At 52.2% G+C, this 21,140-nt stretch overlaps 1 protein-coding gene and 1 long non-coding RNA gene across 9 annotated transcripts in view; one reads left to right on the plus strand and one right to left on the minus strand.

The window, feature by feature from the left end:
* ARHGAP22 (Rho GTPase activating protein 22) overlaps positions 1–21,140 on the minus strand; it is a 168,540-nt gene that overhangs the window by 16,295 nt on the left and 131,105 nt on the right. For 5 of the 7 annotated variants that reach the window (XM_047702653.1, XM_047702655.1, XM_047702654.1 and 2 more), the window contains one exon: positions 9,869–10,045. The exons of 1 other annotated variant lie outside the window; for it this stretch is intronic. In XM_047702653.1, the coding sequence (XP_047558609.1) occupies positions 9,869–10,045 (177 nt within the window). The remainder of the gene's footprint in view (positions 1–9,868; positions 10,046–21,140) is intronic. One more of the 7 variants, XM_047702657.1, reaches the window with a different exon arrangement.
* Positions 2,927–12,483, plus strand: LOC125084821 (uncharacterized). Of its 2 annotated transcripts, none has more exons than XR_007122708.1 (3): positions 2,927–3,026; positions 3,191–3,335; positions 11,909–12,483. It is a non-coding gene; the product is annotated as an uncharacterized LOC125084821 (long non-coding RNA). The 2 variants fall into 2 exon arrangements; XR_007122709.1 differs by adding an exon at positions 11,364–11,457 and having other exon boundaries at positions 2,933–3,335.

Consider the following 21,140-nt stretch of genomic DNA (forward strand, 5'->3'; position numbering starts at 1 on the left):
GGATGTCTTCCTCTTCAGTCTGTGCAAATTTCCTATAAGCCCTTGCCAACAGCTTAGATGTTCTCTCCTATGTGAGCTGAGTGCGGGAACACTCACCTCTGCCCACATCCTCGCCAGGAGCCACCCACGGTCCTGAACTAGTGCTGGCCTAGGAGCAGAGGTCAAAGGAGCACCGAGTGAAGCCGGGTGACTGATCTAGGGCTCCTGCACTCAGCTCCCCATGCTGGGCTCACAGGTGACTGAAGGCCACAGTCAGGAAGAGAGACACCAAGGAGAGGAATTCTAAAACTCCCTCCAGAGATCCACAAAAACGGGTAAACCCATCCAGCCTCCTCTAGGCTCTAGCCCTTCCTGCTCTCCCAGCTTCTGTCCTCTGACATCCTTCTATCTGTCCAACTGTCCAACCACCCTTCACCCCCTTGCACTCACGCCTCACCCTGCTCCCCCAGGGCTGGAAACGGGCACATCCTACCAGGGCCTACTCAGCTGAACACTCCTCGCTGCCTCCCTCCTCCCCACCCAGGAGCGAGTGCAACAGAGCTGGGAGGCCATGTCCTGCCCCACCTTCCTCTAGGGTGCAGACCTGGGCCAGACAGACAGCAGCTACTTCAGGGCTGGCCCCCATCTCTGAGAGCCCCTCCCAAACTCAGAACAGATAGGGCCTCCCTGTGAACCCCTCCTCACCACTCACCTGCCCTCCTAGATGGGGCTGGGAGCCAGCAAAGGGAAGTCTGTAGGGCCCCGGGGCACTTCCAAATAGATAGAGGGGATTTGGGGGGACGAGGGGACACGGACACTGGGATGCAAGGATGAGCAGGAGATAAGCAGGTGGGCTGGAGTCAGGCATGGGAGCAGAGGCCCCAGGGCAGATCTTTGTGGGAGTCTGATGTGGACCACAGGGCTTGGAGGATGGCCTTGAGGGAGTGTAGTTGAAGAGCCAAGGACCGGCCACTGTGGTGGGCGCTGACCTCCCATGTTGCTCAGGGGCTTCGGGAAATGGCAACACTGCCCCACAGGGTCTCCGAGAGCTGAGCCTGGTGACAGGACCGGGTGGGGGTGGAGACACAGGGTCTCCGAGAGCTGAGTCTGGTGACAGGACTGGGCCAGGGTAGGGGTGGAGACACAGGCAGCAGGCGACAGTCACCACTGAAGGCCATGAAGACCAAGATTCTGGCCCTACATGCGCACTGGTCTGGGCGTACGTCCCACCTGAGCTACTGAGGAGAGGAATGGCCTCCTTTCCTGGGCCTCAGTTTCTCCAACTAGAAAATGGGATGACCGTATGGTCTCTAAGAGATTGCCCCCTGAGGCCCTGCCCGAGGCACCAGCAGGCCTCGGACCGGAGCCCATATCCCCAGCATGGCCATGGGGAGCCCTGCAGGAGACTTCGTACAGCCTTAGGGTACAAGCTGCCCCTTCACGTCCCTCCGGGAGAGAGGATCTGTGGAGCACCGAGGGAAAGCTCACTCCAGCTCAGGGTCCTCGGGCTGCCTTCCCAGCTGTCCACCTCCTGGAGGCCACCTGCACTCAGGCTACAGAGCCTGGCCTCCTTCTGCCAGGGAGCCTTGCCCACCCCTCCCCTGGCTGGGGTCCCTCTGGCAGAGCCTGGTAGGGCTGGGAGCAGCCACCCTGAACTCTCTTAGCCCTCCTGGCACGTCTCGGAAGGGAGCCATGCCAAGAACCAGTTCCAGTAGGTTTGGCAGATCCCTGGAAACCCAGCCAGTGTGCCGGTTCCTCGAGGTCCCAGCCCACGCTCTTCACAAAGCTCCAGCGTTGCCACCAGAGAGGAAACTGGCAGAGGCGGCCTTTCCTGTGGATGAACCTGCTGATGGGCTCAGAGCTGGGCCTTCTCGCCTGCCAGCTCTCCCCTGGCAAACCCCTGCTCTCACTCCCCTTGCCCCAGAAGCCCATACCAGAGCAGGAAGTCGCAGGCCACAGCCTGCTGGCGCAGATCCCTGTCCCCGAGGGCCTTGGGCACAGTCCTCAGTCTCTCTGCCACTTCATGGGGCTGCGAACAGCCATGGGAGAGCGCACCACCGAAGGCACACGGAAGCAGGTGGGTGGTACAGGTGGCCTTCTTCCTGACCCAGGAGGGCCGGCCCAGGGCCATGGCTCTGTGGGCTCCCAAGGGCCCAGCAGGAAAGGGAGGCAGGTGGCATTCCCTCTCAGGCGGATTCCTGAGCAGGAACTTAAGGCCTCTCCCGCCATGCTCCGGCTCTATTTGGGGGACTGCAGGACAGGGCCGGGGAGGGGCGGGGGCAGGCCACATCAGGGAAAAGACACAAGGAGGAAAAACATTCTTAAACTCTCCAGACCTGCAGACTTTGGGAAGCCCCTTCCTGCTCTCAGTTTCCCTGCCAACGTTTGTCAACCCACCATTCCTGCACGGTGTCTGTCCAGGTGCCTGGCCCAGTTCCAGGAAAACAACACACGAGGCTGTGACCCCGCCTCACCCACCGACAGGCTGACACCAGTCAGAAGGGAGTAGTACAGCGAGAGGCAAACCTCACCTCGCCGCTGTCGCCGGGTCCTGGCCAGGGCGGGCCAGCCCCGGGGCGGAGGATCCCTCTCCGGCTGGTGGTAGCCAGCCCCGCGCCCCACTACAGTGGCCCCCGTGAGGCCCGAGGGGCGGGGGTCCAACGTGGGATGAGCACTGGGCTTGGAGTCCGGAGCCCGGGGCTCCCAACCCGCTCGGTCCCCGCTCCAGTCCTCCGGGCCGCCACCCCGGACCCCAGATAGGAGGAGCGAGCGACCTCCGCCTCTCTCGCCGCGAACACGCACGCGCCCGGGGCACCCCAACCCTCGCGCGCTCCCCGCCGCGCCCCCGCGAGACGCATGCGCCGCGCCCTCCTCGCCCGCGGCCCCGCTCCCGGTCCCGCGCTACCTGGGGCGGCGGGCGCGCAGCAGGCGGGCAGGCAGCAGGGCAGCCGCGGGCAGGCGCAGCACCGGGAGAAGGCCCGCGCGGCCGGCATCAGGCCCATGGCGCGCCCGGTGCGGCGGCGCAGGAATGCCCGGCACGCGCGCAGGTAGCGTCTTGCCCGCCCGCCCCCGGCCCCCGGACCCTGCAGGGAGGGCGGGAGGGAGGGCCTGCGCTCGCGAGTTCCCGAGATGCCACGCCTGGAGTTGGCCCTCGGGAGAGCTCCCCGTTCAGACGTCTCACCCCCTTTCCCCGAATGCTTGATGGGACCAGGCTCCGCAGGAATGAATGCTGGCAGCGGCTCCCAACGAGGGTCCCTTCCTCCCGGGGCGCCGAGGACTCGCTCTAGCAGCTCCCATTCCTTGCAGGCTGGGAGGCAGGTGTTCCCGGTGGAGCAGCGGAGGCCCAGGAAGGTCAGGTAATTCGTCCGGCCCACCCAGCCTGGGGAGTGCCGAGCTCGGATCTAAAGCTGGGCTCCTGCCTTTGGAGCTGGGGCTTGGGACTTAAAAGTCGGGTATCTTGAGCAGCCCTGAGAGCTAGTATTAATGTTCCCATTTTACAGACGTAGCGGCTAAAGCCTAGAGCGGTTGTGTAATTTTCCTAAGGTCACACAGCTAGTAATTGGACAGACCTTCTGTCCAAACCTAAAATACCCTTCTGCAGAGATGCGTTCTGTCAAAGGCAAGATGGTGTCCCAGGGAAATGAGCCCACAGCCCTGTATTTCCAAAGTTTGAAGAGTGGACAGATAGCTGGCCTCAGGGATATATATACCAGGAGGGCAAATGTACCAGCAAAGCTGTTAAAAAGCTTGCAACACCAGGCAGGAGGAACAGAGTTCCACAGGGGTCTGTGGGCAGAATTCTGTAAGGGGGGGGCTTGGGGGAACCCTGGGGCTAGAAGAGGTGGTGGCTGGAAGAGGAGTGTGTGGGTCAGAGCCCCCTCTTCTTGCTCTACCAAGCGGGGCTGGGGTTAGGATGCGGCAATATAAGACACTCAGCACAGGCGCAGAATTTAAGGCATTCACCACATTCTAAAACACAGGTTCACAGAACGTGGGCCCCAGACCAGCAGCACCTGCGAGCGGTTGGAAATACAAATTCCAGGGCAACAAAGTGAGCAGGAAGCCTGCGGGTGGAGCCAGTAGCCTACTTTCTCAGGCCTTCCTCTGGGTGACCTTGATGCTGGCCAACACTTGAGAACGCTGCTGTGTGCCTCCAGATTTACTTTCCTGGTTAGCAGCCATCTGTGGAGTGGGTTAGAAGCTCCCTCTCATCTTTCTTTTGCCCTGCCACGTGCCCTGCCTGCAGAGGGCAGATGTGCTGTGTTTGCTGATGTGTCAGGGCTACCTAGTACTGCAAGCGCACCTGGGAGGCTCAGTCCCTTAAGCATCTGCCTTGGGCTCAGGTCATGATCTCAGGGTCCTGGAATCGAGCCCTGCATCAGGCTCCCTGCTCAGTGGGGAGCCTGCTTCCCCCTCTCTCTCTGCCTGCCGCTCCCCTTGCTTGTGCACTCTCTCTCTCTTTCTGTCAAATAAAGATATAAAATCTTAAAAAGAAAAGAAATCCACTGTTATTAAAAAAGTGAGAGAGTGCTAAGTACTTTGCATTGGTCTTTTCTCCTGATTCCCCTGACAATCCTGCAAAGAAGACACTCTTATTCCCATTTTGCAGAAAAAGACAGAGAGGGTAACTGGCATACCCAGGGTCACACAAGTGAAGGGCAGAGCCAGATCACATGAGACCACAGCCCAGTGCTGAAATCTGTGCTCACTCTGCCTCCTCTCAGGCATCAGTGCAACATCAGACCCACCCTGAGGGCTTGCAGTCCTCTCCAAATACCCAGGCAAATGCCCACCAGATAGATGCCAGGCAGCCCTGGCTACTCTGTGGGTCCCTCCTCTCCTGTCACAGTGAGCTGGCTAGGAGGCACTGCCCCTGTTCCCAGAGCTGGGCACAGAAGTCCAGACATCCACAGGAGAGTGCTGCCCTCTTCACAAGAGCAAGTCTTCTGATCCATGAACATGGGATGTCTTCCTGTTTACTTTGGTATGTTTCAGTTTTTTTCAACAATCTTTTATCACTTTCAGAGCGGTAAGTTTTATACTTCTTTTGTTACATTGATTCCTAACTATTCTCTTCTTTGGGATACTACTGTAAACAAAGTTGTCTTAATTTCATTTTCAGTTTGCTCTTTGCCCCTGAACAGAAATACAACTGATTTGTGTATGCTGACCTTATATCCTGCAGTCTTGCTGTATTTTTTTGTGACGTCTAATTGTTTTCTAATGGATTTCTTAAGATTTTCTGTACATGAGATCATGTTATCTGCAAATAAGAGATAGATTTACTTCTTTCTTCCTTTCTAATCCGGATGTATCATATGTCATTTTCTTGCCTAACTGCTCTGGCTAGAACCTCCAGAACAGTGCTGATTAAAGTAAGAAAAATGAGAATGCACATCTTCTTCCTGATCTCAGAGAAGGTTCCAGTCTTCTTCCATAAGTATGACGTTGCCTGTGAGTTTTTTGTAGATACCCTTTGTCAAGTTGAGGAAATTCCTTTCTATCCCTATCCCTAGACCCTGGCAAGTTTTTATCACGGGAGGGTACCAGACTCTATTAAGTGCTTTTTCTGAGTCTACTGAGATGATCATGTGGTTTTTGTCTTTTCTTCTCTTGATGTATTATACTTGTTTCTTTTCAGGTGTTAAACCACCCTTGCATTCCTGGGGTAAATCTTATTCGGTCACAGTGTACTGTCCTTTCATATATTGCTGGATTCAGTTTGTAGGCATTTTGTTGAGGATCTTTATATCCATGAGAGCTGTTGGTGCCCTAGCCCTTCTTCTCTCCCTCTGCTGTACCATCAGCCTTTCGAATTGCTGTTTTATCTCCCAACTCAAACAAAACAAAATAATCCTCTCTTTACCTGACTTTGCCTCCAGCTACTGTCCCATTCTTGAAACACTTGATTATTCTCACACTCTAATTCCCCTCCTGTTGTCCTTTCTCATGGACCCCCTGTTCTCAGGCTTTATCTCCACCACTCCACTAGAACCATAGGTGCCCAAGGCAGCAGGGAGCTGAGCTCAAACCTAGTCCTCTGCTGTCCCTACACTTTGCTCCAAGGGGTCTCGCCCAGCCTCATGGCTTCAAACCCCTTCTATGTGTCAACAATAGAATAAATACTTTCTCCAACCCAGTCCTCTCTCCAAGTCTCTAGACTTAAATGTTTAATTGCTTGCTGGACATTTAAACTTAAGTGTCTAACAGGTATCTCAGACTAAGCTACAGTGTGATCTCTCTATCTGCATTGCAAACACTGCACTTCCTCTGGTCTTTCTCATTTCAGTTAATGACTAATCCATCTCTCCAGCTGCCTGGACCAAAACATCTTGGGATTACCCTTGACTTTACTCATTCCCATATACCTTTCTTCCATTCCAACAGGGAAGTACTACTGCCTTTATCTTAAAATATATCAAGAATTCGATTACTTCTCATCACCAGTACCATCTGGGACCAAGCTGTCATCATCTCTCACTGGCATTATTGAATAATGAGCCCCTAACTGATCTCCCTGTTTCTGTCCTTGCCGTCTTTGATCCAGTCTCAACACGTGGCCGAAGGGATCCTGTCAGAACCCAAGTCAGGCTCTGCCATTCTTTGTTCAAAACCCGCCCATGGCACCAAGGTGCTCAGGAAAAGCAAGAGTCACCATGACCGCAAGGCCCCACCAATTTACATCCCCACTGCCTCTCTGACCTGTTTCCTGCTCTCTCTCTCTTCGCAGACTCTGCTCCAGGCACACTGGCTTCCTTGCTGCTCTTCCCACATGGACACTGCTGCCTCTGCCTCCAGAATTCTCTGTCCAGAGATATATGTGTAATTCACCCTTTCATCTCCTTTACTCAAAGGTCATGAAACTCTGACCCCATCATTCTTGCTTGCTCTCCTCACCTCATCTTTCTCCACTGAACTCATCTTCATCTAAACTGCAATGGGTTTCCTTATCTGACTCGTTCCCTAGTTTCTCCACAATGAGGGCAGGGACCTTGTCTGTCCTGCTCACTGCTGTATCCCCAGCCCCTGGAACACATTCCCAAGTGAACGAATGACTGGTGGAATGAATGAACAAATGCCCAGACAACAGGTACCACAGTCAGGGCCACCTGTGAGCAGACCATCCGTGGTAACAGGCTCCACTGACCCCGTGTGTCTGCCTCCCCACCCGCCCTGCTTGCTCTGTGGGGACAGCTGGGCACTCCCCTGACTGCAGCAGGCACCCTGCCCATTCCCGCCTGTCAGATGAGGCCCGCTCTGCGCCAGAGCAAACACGCTTGAAAGGGCTCACAGACTCCGTGATTAACAGCGAAAGAAGGACTGATCCTCTAAGCCTCCTTTCCAAGGGAACCCAGGCTAATAACAGCTTTGCCAGGAAAGCGGCAGAGACTGACTGCGGCCACCTGGGAGTGCCCACGGCTTGCCCAGACATGTTGGCCATCGCTAAGCCCTGGGATTTCTGCATTTCCTCCATGCTTCGGGTAGAAAGGAGATAAGCGCCTTTGATGGCGGTTCCTGTTTTAATTCTTACATGCTCTTCAGCTCACAGCTTGAGGAATATGATAAAGGCTGAGGGGCAGAGGGAGGGATGGATCTGGACCGTTAACCACCCGCACCCGGCAGGCGCTGCCTAGGGCACAGATTTCCACCAGGGACATGCGTAGAAATGGAGCTGCTGGGGACTGGGTGTGCATGGCATCTGCTGTCACAGATGCCGCAGGCTTCCCCAGCGAGACACACAGGTGCCTGGAGCACTCAGTCCTGGTCACCACTTGGAACCACCCAGTTTCCCTTTAGCCCTTCTGGCGGGTGGAGCGCTTTTCCACGCACCTCCCTACTCACCAGCACAGTGGAGCGCCACTGCCTGGGTTCCCTAGTCCCGAGCAGTTCTATTTTGGTGAAGGGCCTGTTCGAGTCTCCTGCCCAGGCTTCTGCCATCTTGCCAGTCTTTGCAGGAGTTTGAGGAATAAATTGTCCCATGGCTGCATGTGCAGCAGACACCTCCCACCCTGTAAGCGTGTCTTTTCATTTTCTTTATCTGCCTTTTGAGAACAGACATCCTTCATTCTGTGGAGGACAATTGATCACATTTTTCCGACGAGACTGAGGACTTTTTGAATCTCTCCCTACCCCAAGGTCAGGATGACATTCAGGATGACATTCTCCTTTCTCCAGTTCCAAGCTGGCACTGTCATAATCAAAGTCGAGGTGCAGGGAGGTCTGCTTCTGGGCTCTACTTCATTCCGCGGGTTCAATTTCAACCATCCTGCACTGAAGGAAGTCTGGGAGTGCTGTAGAAATCCGTGAGTGAGCTTGGGTCCGGGGTCAAAGCCGCTGCAGACTTCAGGGGCAGGGAGGCCAAGGCTAATGGTGTGAGGCCATTTATGCCGCACAGGAGAGCACCTGACTTTGATATTCTATCAACTCTCCTCCATGAGGATTCATGGCTCTAGGAAAGGCGGTCGGGGAGGCTGCAGCCGGCAACAGCAGAGAGCAAGGGGAGGCGTGAGGAAGGGGCTCAGTCTATAGTGCACCCAGGGTCTGGAGATGGGCTCCGAGCCCCACAGGTGAGCTTCAGCCCCTGCCTGACTCTCCACCATTCAGAGACTGTGTGGGGGAGAGAGGACGTCCACAGCTCGAACGGTCACAGGCCAGCAGCCCCCGGTCTCCACATCAGCAGGGAGTGGAGCCCCAGCCCAGGCACCATGGCGACCCCTTCTGAAAGCTCTTTCATGATGACTGTGGAGGGACACCAACCTATAGAAACAGCAGCGGCACAACAGGGGCCACACTTCCTTGCTCTTGCACCTCACATCCCTCAGCAAAGCTCAGCAGCAACAACTTCAGAACACACCTGTGGCTGACCTCTCCTCACCGTCTCCTCCACTCCCACGCCAGCCCGAGTCCCTGTCATCCGGGTCTGAGGGCTGTTTCAGCATGCTACATCCTCTCTTGTCTCTCGATGCTCCACCCTCATGCGGTGTCCAGGCAGCCCTTTATAAATCTGAGTAAGGGCATATCTATCTCCGCTCAGAGCCCTCCTGGTACCCCATCAATTTAGAACAAAATCTGAGATCCCCAGCATGTCCCTAAGGCCTCGGTGACCTCACCTGTCCTCTATCTTCCACTCTCCCATCCTCACTCCCTCAGACCCACTCGCCTTCCTGAGATTCCCTGTGCTCACATCACTCATGACCACCTCAGGGCCTTTGCACTTGCTGACTGCTCTGCCTGAATACGCCTCACCCAGCATTCCGCTGGCTCTCCTGGCTACTTCATTGAGATGGCTGAGCGACAGCGTCTAACACAGCGTCCCCTCTCATCCTACTGAGCTTTACTTCATTATGCTTCTCGCTACCAAACATCATGTAACACCTTTACTTGAGAGGATGGAGAGGGCGGAGGAATTCTCTGTGTTATCACTGAATTCCTAGCACCTGGGATAAGTCCAGGTACACTTCAGGCATCCAATAAGTGCTCTCAATCAAGGCGGAAGGGAGTAGATGGCAGCCACTGCTGTCAAATGGGGACCGGGGAACAGGCTGTGTGGGCAGCCCTACGTGGCTGCAGGGAGCACGGCAGGGGGCAGGGCCCCAGGCCTAGTGCACACCACCGCATGAACACCTGCTGTCCAGCAGGGCCCTGGGCGCAGGGAGGCAGGTACGCACCCACCACAGTATTCTTGCTGGAGGAGGGCATGTTTGGAAACGTTGCCCTGATGTCCCCTGCTGCTGCCCCCGGGTGCATGGGAGGTGTGACTCCTGGCAGCTGGCAGCAGAAGACCAGATTGGCCTGCCTGCTGGAGGCTGCTCTGGACACAGCCGGCAAGCCCTGGGCAAGAGGTGTCTTTGCAGGCTCGGTGCAGAGCTGGGGAGGGGGGCAAGATTACCTGAAGGCAAGGGTTCTAGAGGGTGAGCATGCGATCTATGGGCAGTACCTCCGCCAAGTGGGGCCCAGATGACCCGGCGGATGGCCTGCACCCAGTCCTCCATGTCACGCTGGGAGCTGGCCATGAGCAGGAGCGCCTCGGGGTTGGCCGGCACCTTCTCCCGCTCCCCGGCACCACCTGCAAGACAGGAGACACAGACTTACTACAAGGACTCCTACACAACCGTGACACCGGGGTGCAGGCTCCCACCACACCCTCCACCCCCCGGGCGGGGTGGGAGAAGGCCGCCTCTCCCAGACCTGCTCAAGCTTTCTGGTTCCGATTTGTCAGCCCCCACGTCTCACCCCGCCTACCCCTTTCACACTTTTTGAAGCCTTTCCAGGTTTCAGTGTTCTCCTTTGGTCTTTGTTACATTTCTACATCAAAATGGAAATCATGAGAGCACCCTGGGCACTGTTAGGGAAAAAGCGCTCCGATCTGAGGCCAGCTGGGAGAAGTGCAGAACCCAGAGCGCCCTGGCTATATATTTTGTTTTGTGATCGCTTTCCGCCTCCTAGTCCGCAGGGCAACACCGCTCTGTGTTTTTTGTTTGTGTGTGTGTTTGTTTTTTAAGATTTGATTTATTTATTTGACAGAGAGAGAGAGAACACAAGCATGGGGAGTGGGAGAGGGAGAAGCAGGCTTCCCACTGAGCAGGGAGCCCGATGCAGGGCTCGAGCCCAGCACTTCAGGATCATGACCTAGCTGTAGGCAGACGCTTAACGATTGAGCCTTAACTTAGGCTCTGACATTGCAGCTGCCCTCCTTCCCCAGCCTGATGATGAGACCTGACTCTCCAGAAGTAACATTGCAGAGGCTCGATATTAAACTAGCGTGGAGCAAAACGCTCCAGCATCCTCCACCTATCCCCCCTACTCACAGCTAGACACTGGGTCGTTTAAAGGCAGAGGGTGGCAAAGCTCTGACAGATGTTCATTAGGTGAATTTGTCCCTAATTGTTGCTCCTGTGGTTCTTACATTTTCATGTGTAAATGACCTAATCTTTGGGATGTACCCATAACCCAGTTAATCTGAACTTTATAGGTGACTTAAGGGATGTTCTAGAATAATCTTGTTTTTGTTCATCCCCAACATCCCGCAATATGTAACTCCCCCCACGTACTGGCTTGTGGCCCCAGAGCCTCAGACCCTAAACAGACTGTCTGTGGGGGTCGGCGGGGAGAGTGTGAATCCCAGAGACCTGGGTTCTTGAGGGACTGAGACAGCAGTTAGGGAAAACAGTGAGACCCAGGACACCCGTTGCTAGAGCCCGCAGCCCCGGGACGGAGACCAGACAGGAGCAAGTGCTTTCTGAGTACTTGGTACCTGCTTGGGACTCTTCTAGAAGCTGCAGACACTTAAGTGGACAAAACTGACAGACACACCAGCCCTCCTAGGATACTTTCATCTTCACAAAGACTGTGGAAGGAGGTACTATTAATTTCTGCATTTTTAGACGGGGAAAGGAAGACACCAAGTGATTCCAGAACTGGCTTGACAGCCTGCAAGGGCCTGTCTGATGGTGGTCACGGCAAAGCCCCCAAGGACCAGTAAGCAGAGGAGAGTGCTCTGAGAGCTAGAGCACAGGCGGGGTGTGTCCTCGATGTCTGGAGAGGCATGTGCGGCCCAAAGCTCAGGAGGGTGGCAAGCAAGGAGACAAGCTTGCCTTGCCGGGCTCCCAGAATGCCTTCTGCACACTTAAGCCCTGTCCCTGCTGGGCAGCAGGGCTGTGGAGGCGGAGGGGAGGGGAGCCAGGGACAGAGAGAGGAGAGCCTGAAGCCAGACAGGCAGTACCCAAGGCCCAGTGGGCTGCCACTGAGGCGGGGAAGGTGGGGGAGGGGAAGCCAGATACCACCAGGAAGCTTCTCTGAACGTATCTCAAGATGACTCAGAAGAAAGGGATGTAGGACTCCCAAGAATTTTTTATAGTTACTTGCTTGTCCTCAATACGCACTTTTGTACTTCATCTTGACTTCTTGTTTTAAATTCTTTTTCTTGAAGGGAGTCACTCATGTCACATAAGCTTCATTTGAGTTCCCACCAAACTTGTCTCCGTCCTGCCCAGAGGTCGGCAGGTGCTCTCCTGCCCAGCTGGGCCCCTGCCTCAAGTCCTGCCCTCCTGCCACTCTGAGCCTGCACGTCTTCTTAAATGTTTACATATGCATATTTTTATATACCCATGTTCAGCTTTTAAGAAATGGCCACAACCGACTTCCCCAGTGAGGGCACCATTCCGCTGCAGGCCAGCAGAGGACGAGAGCTCCAGACTTCACTGGCCGGCACCTGGGCTTGTCGGTCTTCCTACTCCTGGCCGCTCTGATATGTGTGCAGAGGGACAGCGCCGTGTTTAAATTTCCAGCTCCCAAATGACGAATAATTTTGGACACCTTTTTTTATGTACTTCACTTCCATCTGTGTCTCTCCTTCGGTGAAATCTCTGTTAAAATCATTTGTCCATTTTTTGAAATGGATTGTTCATTTTTGCCTTATTGAGTTTGGAGAGTTCTTTACATATTTTGGATACAAGTCCTTTATCCGATCTGTGCTCTGCAAATCTTTCTCCCATCTGTCCCTCTTTTTTTTTGCTCTCTTAAGAGGGTCTTTACAAGAGCAGAAGTTTTTAATTTTAGTGAAGCCCAATGTATCCATTTTTCTTCTTTTAGTGAGTGTGCTTCTGGTGTTGTAGCTAAGAGATCTTTGCTTAACTCCATATCCTAAAGTTTTTTTTTTTTTTTTCCTAGAGGTTTCATGGTTTTAGCATTTACATTTAGGTCCATGAGTTCATTTTTGTATTTGGCACAAGGCACGGATTCAACTTCATTCTTTGGCATACGGATGTCTAGTTTTTCCAGCACCATTGGAAGAACAGACAGTCAGTTCTCTGTTGACTTCCCAGTGCACCCACTTGCAACTGGTACCAGGGTCACACTGGCCTCACAGAATTACCTGGTAGCTCTTCCCACCTTTTCATTTTTGGGAAAGGGTTTTTGTACAGTTGCTATTATTTTATACTTTTAATATTTGGTAGAATGCAATGGTGAAGCCACCTAGACCTCGAGTTTCTTTGTGGGAAGGTCTTTAATAACAGATCCAATTTCTTTAATACATACTTGTATTTCTTCTCGAGTGAGCTTTGGTAGCTTGTGTTTTGCAAGGAATTTCTTTCATCTAAGTTGTCAGAGGTACTGGTGGAAAGATGTCCGTAATATACCCTTATTATCTTTTTAATTTGGAGAATCGGTGGTAATGTTACCTCTCTCATTTCTGATGTTGACAGTTTATATCTTCTTTTTTCCCTCCGATCAGTATTGCTAGAGGTTTACTGATTTTTTTTTATCTCAAAAACCTAGCTTTCTCTTTTATGGATTTTGTTTATTGTGTTTCTGGTTAACAAACTTTTTTTTTAAAGGGGTAGATAGTAAATATTTTAGTTGTTGGGCCATATGGTCTCTGCTCGGCTCCACCTGCTCCTCAGTTAGAGCTAAAAAGCAACCGCAGACACTATGTAAACAAAAGGGCACACTTGTGTTTGCGTAAAACTTTATTTCCAAAAAGGAGGAGCCAGCTGCAGGCTGTAGGCTGCAGATATGTACTCTATGCAGTTCACTGACTGTATCTCTGATCTTGAGGACTTCTTTTCATCTGTCTCCTCTGGGTCTCATTGGGGCTCCCTTTCCTAGTTGCTTATGATGATGAGTGCTATGCTTGTCCTAAGTACTGCTTACAGGCTCTCCCCAAATTTTGGTATGTTGTGTCGTGTTCATTTTCATTCAGCTCAAAATACTTTCAATTCAAAATAACTTCCCTTTGGATTTCTTCTTTGACCTATGAGTTATTTGGAAATGTGTCAGTCTCCATTTGGGGGAATTTGCCAGAAATCCTTCTCTTACTGATTCCTCATTTAATTCCACTTGGTCAGATAACACATATTGTACGATTTGAATCCCTTTACCACTTGGTTTTGCCTCAGAATATGGTCTGGCCTGGTCAGTGTTCTCTGAGCACTGTTTCTCATGAGAACTTGGCTGCTATCTTCTTTTGGGCTCCTCTGCATGCAATGTGTCTGTCTTCTTTTTCAGCTTCTGAGCAATTTGATTGTGACGTGCCTCAGTATAGTTTTCTTCATGTTTTTAGTACTTAGGACTCATCGAGCTTCTCTGATTTCTTGTTTATAGTTTTCATAAAATTTGGGAAACGTGGGGCTTCAGATATACTTTTCTGTCCCCTCTCCCCATTTTAAGATTCCAAGTACATGAATATTAGCAACCGTAAAGTTATCCTACAGCTCACTGATGCTCTGTCTATTCTTGTTGAATTCTCTTTTCTCTGTGTTTTATTCTTGGACAGTGTGGTAAGTAGTATGACAGTCCCCAAAGACACCTGCTTCCTAGGCCCTGGGACCTGGGACTGTGTTAGGCAACAGAGCAAAAAGGAATCAGGGTTGCAAGTGGAATTAAGGTTGCTCATTGGTTGGGTCTTAAGGTAGGCACTTGCCCCTAGATTATACAGATAGGTCCACTGTAACCACAAGCCTCTGTAAATGTAGAGGAAGGAGAGTCAGAACTATGACCACATACAGGAGACAGTGATGCAACCTGAGGGCTGGATTGGCCATTGTTAGTCACAAAGATGGAGGAAGGGGACCAGCAGCTGAGGGAGACTGGCAGTTTCTGGAAGCTAGAAAAGTCAAGAAAATGGATTCTCCCCTAGAGCCTCCCAAAGGGAACTCAGCCCTACCAACACCATGATTTAAGCCCAAGGAGACCTGTGACCAACTTCTGATCTACAGAGCAAGAAGATAATACATTTGTGTTGTTCAAGCTATAGAGTTTGTCGTAATTTGTTATAGCAGCAACAGAGAACTAATACAGACAATTTTGATTGCTACCTTCAATTCACTGATCTTTTTATTATCTTCTCTAACCTGCCATTAATCCTATCCAGTATATTTTTATCTCATACGTTGTAGGTTTGATCTCTAGAAGTTTGACTTGGGTTTTTTTTTTAAATAGCTTTCATGTCTCTACTTCACTTTTTGAACCTGTGAAATACAGTGATAAAAACTGTTTAAATGTCTCTGTCTGCTAATTCTAAGAGTGTCATTTCTAGGATGATGTCAGATGACTGATTTTTCTCATTGTGGGTCCTATTTTCTTGTTGCTTTGCAGGCCTGATATTTTTTATTCGGTGCCAGACACTGTGATTCCTAAATGGTTGAGTGCTGAACATCTGTGTATCCCTCTAAATATTCTTGAGTCCTGTTCTGGGATGAAGTTAGGTTACATGGAAAGGGTTTGATCCTTACAGACTTTGCTTCTAAGGATTCTTTGGTGGGTCTAGAACACTCAGGAGACAGTAATTATTCCCCAATGCAAAGGAAAAACCCTTTGTGTTTTCTGTGTAGCCCCATGAGTCATGAGGCTTCCCAGTTGGGCAGGTGGGACAGGCACTGTTCCCTGCCCTGCGTGACAGGCACTCTGCTGCCTGGAATCCCTTCTAGTGGCTCTTTCCTCGGGCTCAAGTCATTTCCTCACATGTACATGGTGATGAGTTCTTGAGCAGTTTTCTCTCTGTGAGCTATTTTCCCCCTCTTTTTCAGTATTCCATCCTGAAAACTCTAGATGCTTTGGTCTCTCTCTCTCTCTAAACTCTGGGTCCTCTATACATGGAGTCTAATGGGCTCCACCTGGATTTCCCCTTTCTGCATCACAGCCTGGAACTTTCTCAAGGCAGTGAGCTGGGACATGTATAGGGCTCATGTTGTTTGCTTCCCATCTTGTGGGATCACAGCCCTTCACTGCCTAATGTTTAGAATCTTAAAAAATGGTTTCATATGATTGGTCCTTTGTGGGGGGAGGGTTGTTTTAGGTGAGAGAACAAATTGGTCCCTCTTGCTCCTTCCTATCGAGAAGTGAAAGTCCTGCTACCACATTTAAAGACCTATGACAGGGGTGCCTGGGTGACTCAGTGGGTTAAGCCTCTGCCTTCGGCTCGGGCCGTGATCTCAGGGTCCTGGGATCGAGCCCCACATGGGGCTCTCTGCTCAACAGGGAGCCTGCTTTCCCCTCTCTCTCTGCCTGCCTCTCTGCCTACTTGTGATCTCTCTCTCTCTGTCAAATAAATAAAATCTTTAGAAAAATAAAGACCTAAGACATGTAAAACACTATACAAGCTGCTTAATACAAATGGCCACACTTAGTCCTCATGAACTCCGTAGGAAGGAGTATTACTGACCCCATTTTACAGATGAATAAACTGAAGCTCTGAGAAATTACACATTTAGCTCACAAGCAAACCAGCGGAAGGGCCAGGATTTAAACCTAGGTTTGGTCACATACACACACATTCTCCTCTGGCAGTGGAAGGCAATGCACGGAAGAGAAAACAGGTCATTAAGGCAAACTCTGTTTTTTTGGTTTTTTGGTTTTTTATAACAGCCTTCGATTATTTATGTAGACTTTTTTCTCTGCTGCTTAGGAAAGACGTGTATTAGCTTTAAAGAAAAAAAGTCTTAATAGCCAATTATTTCAGGAAGAAGTACATCATGAAAGGGGAGGATCTCTTGCTACTATTTTTGGTTTTCCCCCCATCCTTTCCTAAACCAGTCTGTGTGGCCACTGTGTTTCCAGCCCGACCCGACAGGTGTGTGGGCCTCTGAGCCCAGCCTGGGGCTCACCCTCGATTCCACCAGGGGCAGCAGGGGAACTTCGCATCCCCAAGTGTCACACCCCACACCCCAGAGGATGAAGGAAATGTAGGTTGGCTGTTCGGGGGGGAATAAAAGGAGATACTCCCTTCACTTAGCACCTGGCCTCTAACAAGCACTCTTTCAATGCGAGCTTTCACAGTCACATTCAATTAACAACGACAGAGAGCAGAATTTTCCCACCTCAGCACTACTGATATTTTCCTCCTGGGTTCGCAGCCGGTGGTCTCGTGCACAAGAGAACGTTTAGCAGCATCGGCCTCTTCCCGCTAGACGCCCCTAGCAGCCTGTCCCTCTCTCCCAGGCTGGCCACCAACGCAGTCCCCATATGTTGCCCAGTGTCCCTTGGGGGGCAAAACTGCCCCTGGTGAGCATCCGATAGACAGCAACCAAAGGCATGCTTCCTCCAAATCTAAATGTCTCTTATGATTCTACAGTGTGTGACGTCCCACAGGCACAGCTGGTCTGATAATCGCCATGACTTGTCTCACGCCAGCCTCCTCTTGTGTTCCCACCTCAGTGCCGGGCAATCAGGTACCTCGGGCAGAAAGTTGGGGTCACCCGGCCTTTTCCCTCTCCTTGTCCCCACGTTGACCCACACTGTCCTCTGGTGGGCTCACACAGTCTCGGGACTTTCTGTGATGACCATGCCATCCCCATGGTGATAGTTTCCGAGTTCACTGTCCCCTCCCTGCCCTCCAGACCTACTACCTACTGCCCGGGATGTCTCCAGGCACCTCCCACCCGCCCAGTATGAAATCCACTCTGGATCTGCCCCACCCTCCCCTGTCTGGCCCGAGCGACTCCCTCTTCTAGCTACTCAAGTGGAAACCAGATGCATCCTCCGCTCTGCTCTCTCACCTTTCATATCCATTTCTACCAGTAAGTTCCATTCGTTCCTCCATCAAAAGATATTCAAAATCTGACCTCTTTTCACTGTGCTACCTGGTTCTGGCCACCTCCTTTCACAACTGGATCACTGGTGTCATCTCTAGGCCCTCCTTTCCCAATAAGGCGGCCACAGTGGCCCAGTAAGACCCAAACCAGCTCACAGGCCTCTGCTCAAAGCCAAAAGTGCCCCTCGAAGCAGGGTCCCCCTAATGATCTTCCAAACCTCTCCCTTCCACCCCCACCGCTGCCCTGCCCCAGCCCCCCTAGCCCTCCTACTGCTCCTCTGACTCCATGGGGGCTCTCTCCTTAGCTCTCATTAGTCCCAATATTCAAATCACTGGGCACTTCCTTGCCTGAAGGTCTCTGCACCTGCCCTTGCCATTGCTGTTGCCCCTGCCCTTACTGTTTCCCCTGGAAGCTGTTCTCCCAGAAACAACCTTGCCTCTTTCAGGTCTGTCCTCAAATGTCATCTTCTTGAGGCATCTGTCCTGATCACCCTATTTAAACGTCTTCACCCACTGTAACCCATGACCCTTCCCGGCCTTGATTTTTCCATAGCACTTGGCACAATCCAGTACACATACAGTTCATGTGTTCATGTGATATGCTTATGTATACTGTTTATTTTTGGCCTACCCCCACTCTGTCTATCTCAGCAGCAACACCAGCACACCAAGCAGTGCCTGGCTGGGGAGGGCCGGCAGAGAGTCTGTGATGAATGGAAGGTTAATTGCAGCAGAACCAAGGTGAAGGGCACACAAAGCACTTGCTCGAAGGTGGGTGTGATGTCAACTAGTAGGTGAGCATCCCATCTGAACACTCACAAAGGAAGCGGTACCGTTATCCCCATCTTACAGGAAAGGAAACTGAGGCCCAGAGATGTTTAGAAGCATGTCCAAGCTGTGACATCAGTGAACTAGGACCCTGGGCAGACTGGTTCCTGATCCTGTCCCCATTCTGTTCAAGGGACCCACCCCAGGTGACCCCTCCAGGACCTCAACCCTGCTTTTCTTGTTCCCAGCCAGCCTTTCTTCCCCTGAGCTCCTCAATTTAAGGAACTCCTTTTGTGCTTGAGTTCTCTCTTTCCACCCATGTAAGGGGCTTTGGGGGACAAGGGGTGACTCCAAAATGCAGAAGATCCCGGCAGGGGTTCCAGGACAGGACCCCCCACATCTCAACTTTTCCATTTATAATTGAAAGAAAAAAAGAGTAAATGGTATTTACAAAAGCAATTTTTTAAACCACGGTAGCGTAGGGACACATTTTATGACATTCAGGTGAAAACAATAGTCATGCTGATGTAATTAATCAAACACTATCTATATTAGGCCAGGAGTTATGGAAAATTATTTAAAAAATAAATCACTATTTAAAGGTGACAGTAATTGCAACAGATGACCTGCCACTGGGCCCTCCGTCTCTCTACTGGGAGCCCAGGAGAGTGGAGAGCCCCAGGGAAGGCCCCGCTGATGGACTCCAAGGGGCGAAGGCCAAGTGTGGGAACACAACTGTGGGAAGCGGTGTGGGCCAGTGGAAACATAATGCAAGCTGCATGTAATTTTTTAAATGTTTTCGAAGCTACATTTAAAAAGTATAAAGAGACAGATGAAATTATTTTGAATAATGTATTTATCCCAACACATCCAAAATGGTACCATTCAACCTGTAATCGACAATTTTAATCCCTTTTTTATATGAGCTCTTCAAAATCTAGCGTGTATTCTGTACGAACAGCACACCCTGACTAGCCACATTTCAAGTGTTTGGTAGCCATATGGGCTGGTGGCTCCAGGACAACCTCAAAGCTGGGGTTGCAGGGCAGGGGAGAACCTCCACCCTCAGACTCGCTGAGACTGTGTGTGGGCGGGGTGAGGGTTATAGCTCAGAGCAAAGCCTTGGAGCCAGCTGGGCTTGTCTGTAGTCTCCAGGGCTGCCTCACGGCCCATCCCTGCCGGCCCATACCAGGCTGACCGCAACCTGGGTCCAAGCCGCCCCTCGGGTTCCTGTCCTCTGTCTCCGCTCTTTCTTTTGACCTGCCTGGAGTCACCCAACACCACTTGCCCTTCAAGGGTTAATCACCCCTGGCCTCGTGTCCCCGGAGCCTGCTCTCCACTGGGCTGACCACTTACCCCTGGGCTGACGCTTGCTCCTCCTCAGATGCCTGGCAGGGCAGAAGGGCATGGTGTGGCCGCTGGGGGCTGTGGCCACAGGAGCAACCGCAGGGCACAGCCGAGCCAGGGACCAAGGCCAGGTGTGCGGTCAGGCGGGGGCCAGACTGCCGGGGCTGTGGCCGCCTGTGCGCTCCGCTCTGCCGAGGGCACTGGGCCAAGACCTTTTTGTCTCCTTTGGGGAACTTCTGCACTTCTCAGCGCCCCAGAGCTGGGACTGTCTGGGGCGGGGCCTGGGTGAGGAGGCCAGGCCAGCCGGATCTTCTGCACCCCCTACTGGGGGCCCTCCCACTGCTGCAGGGTCCACAGGGTTTCACACTGCTGAAATCCCTAGGCAGGTGCCCTGCGCCAGCCTCCTTGCACTCCCTCCCCTGTGTTCCTGCCCAGAGCTCAGCAAGGGTCTCTGCCAGCAGGCCTGCCACTAAGTCTATCTGGTCCTCCCAGTGAGCTAAGGCCCGAGAGCACAGGGCCGGACCACCAGCCCCACGAACTCTGTGCTTCAGGGTCCTCTCCAACTGGAGACTTGGAGAGCCCACCTCGGTGGGTTGGTGGGAACTCAATGAATACACATGGAATAAGCCTGAGTAATTTCAGTGCTTATTGGCCACAGAATCTTTTGGTTTCTATTTCTTCATCAGGAAAATGAGGCCCCTAACCGGATCTCCCTGGTGAGGTTCTGGTGGGGACTGAATGAGACAAGGAAGCTGTGAGCTGGGCATGCCACCTGCACAGGCTTTGTAAGCCACCATCATCCCTGCTGAGACAGGAAAGCCGGGGCCCCGGGGGCTTCCAGTGGCCCAGGGCCATAGGGCTGACCTAGTCAGGACTTGAATTTAGCCGTCTGGGACTCTTTCCATGAAATCAGCTGCCATCCCTATGATGTCTCTACCATCCTGGAGACAAAGAGAGTTGGAGACAGCCCCCTTGTCCAGCCTGGTTGTCTCTCCTGTATCACTCATTCCTTCCAGGACATGGTATCAGAACCTGGACCATGGGAAGCTCTGAAGTTATTTCCTAAAGGGCTAGGGTAGGCAGCACACACGAAACTCTGGTGAGGCCATGCTGGTGTTGATGCCACCTGTCCATGTGCCCATTCCCCCCATTTGTCCATCTGTCTGTCCATCTGTCCGCCCACCCATCCACTCATCCATCCATCCATCCACCCATCCATCTGTCCAACCAGGCAACCAGGGTGAACACCCACCCATCCCTTCAACAAAGAAAAGCAGCCAATTAAGCACAAAACACATCTGCCTAAAACTCTTCAGAACGCCTACTGTTCTTAGAATAAAATCCAACTCTCCTGTGACCTTGGGGGTCCAGGTTCCCTGACCACATGTCCCCCCACTTGTCCACCTTTATTGCCATCAGCCATTTGGACTCTCTCTTCCTCAGACTCCCTGTGGGGCCAGCTCCCTTGCACCTTCACACCGCAGCTCAGATGTCATTACAGAAACCCTCCCCTTCC

This window comes from Lutra lutra, chromosome 14 (assembly GCF_902655055.1).
Source record: "Lutra lutra chromosome 14, mLutLut1.2, whole genome shotgun sequence".
In the NCBI taxonomy this organism is placed as follows: Eukaryota; Metazoa; Chordata; class Mammalia; order Carnivora; family Mustelidae; genus Lutra; species Lutra lutra.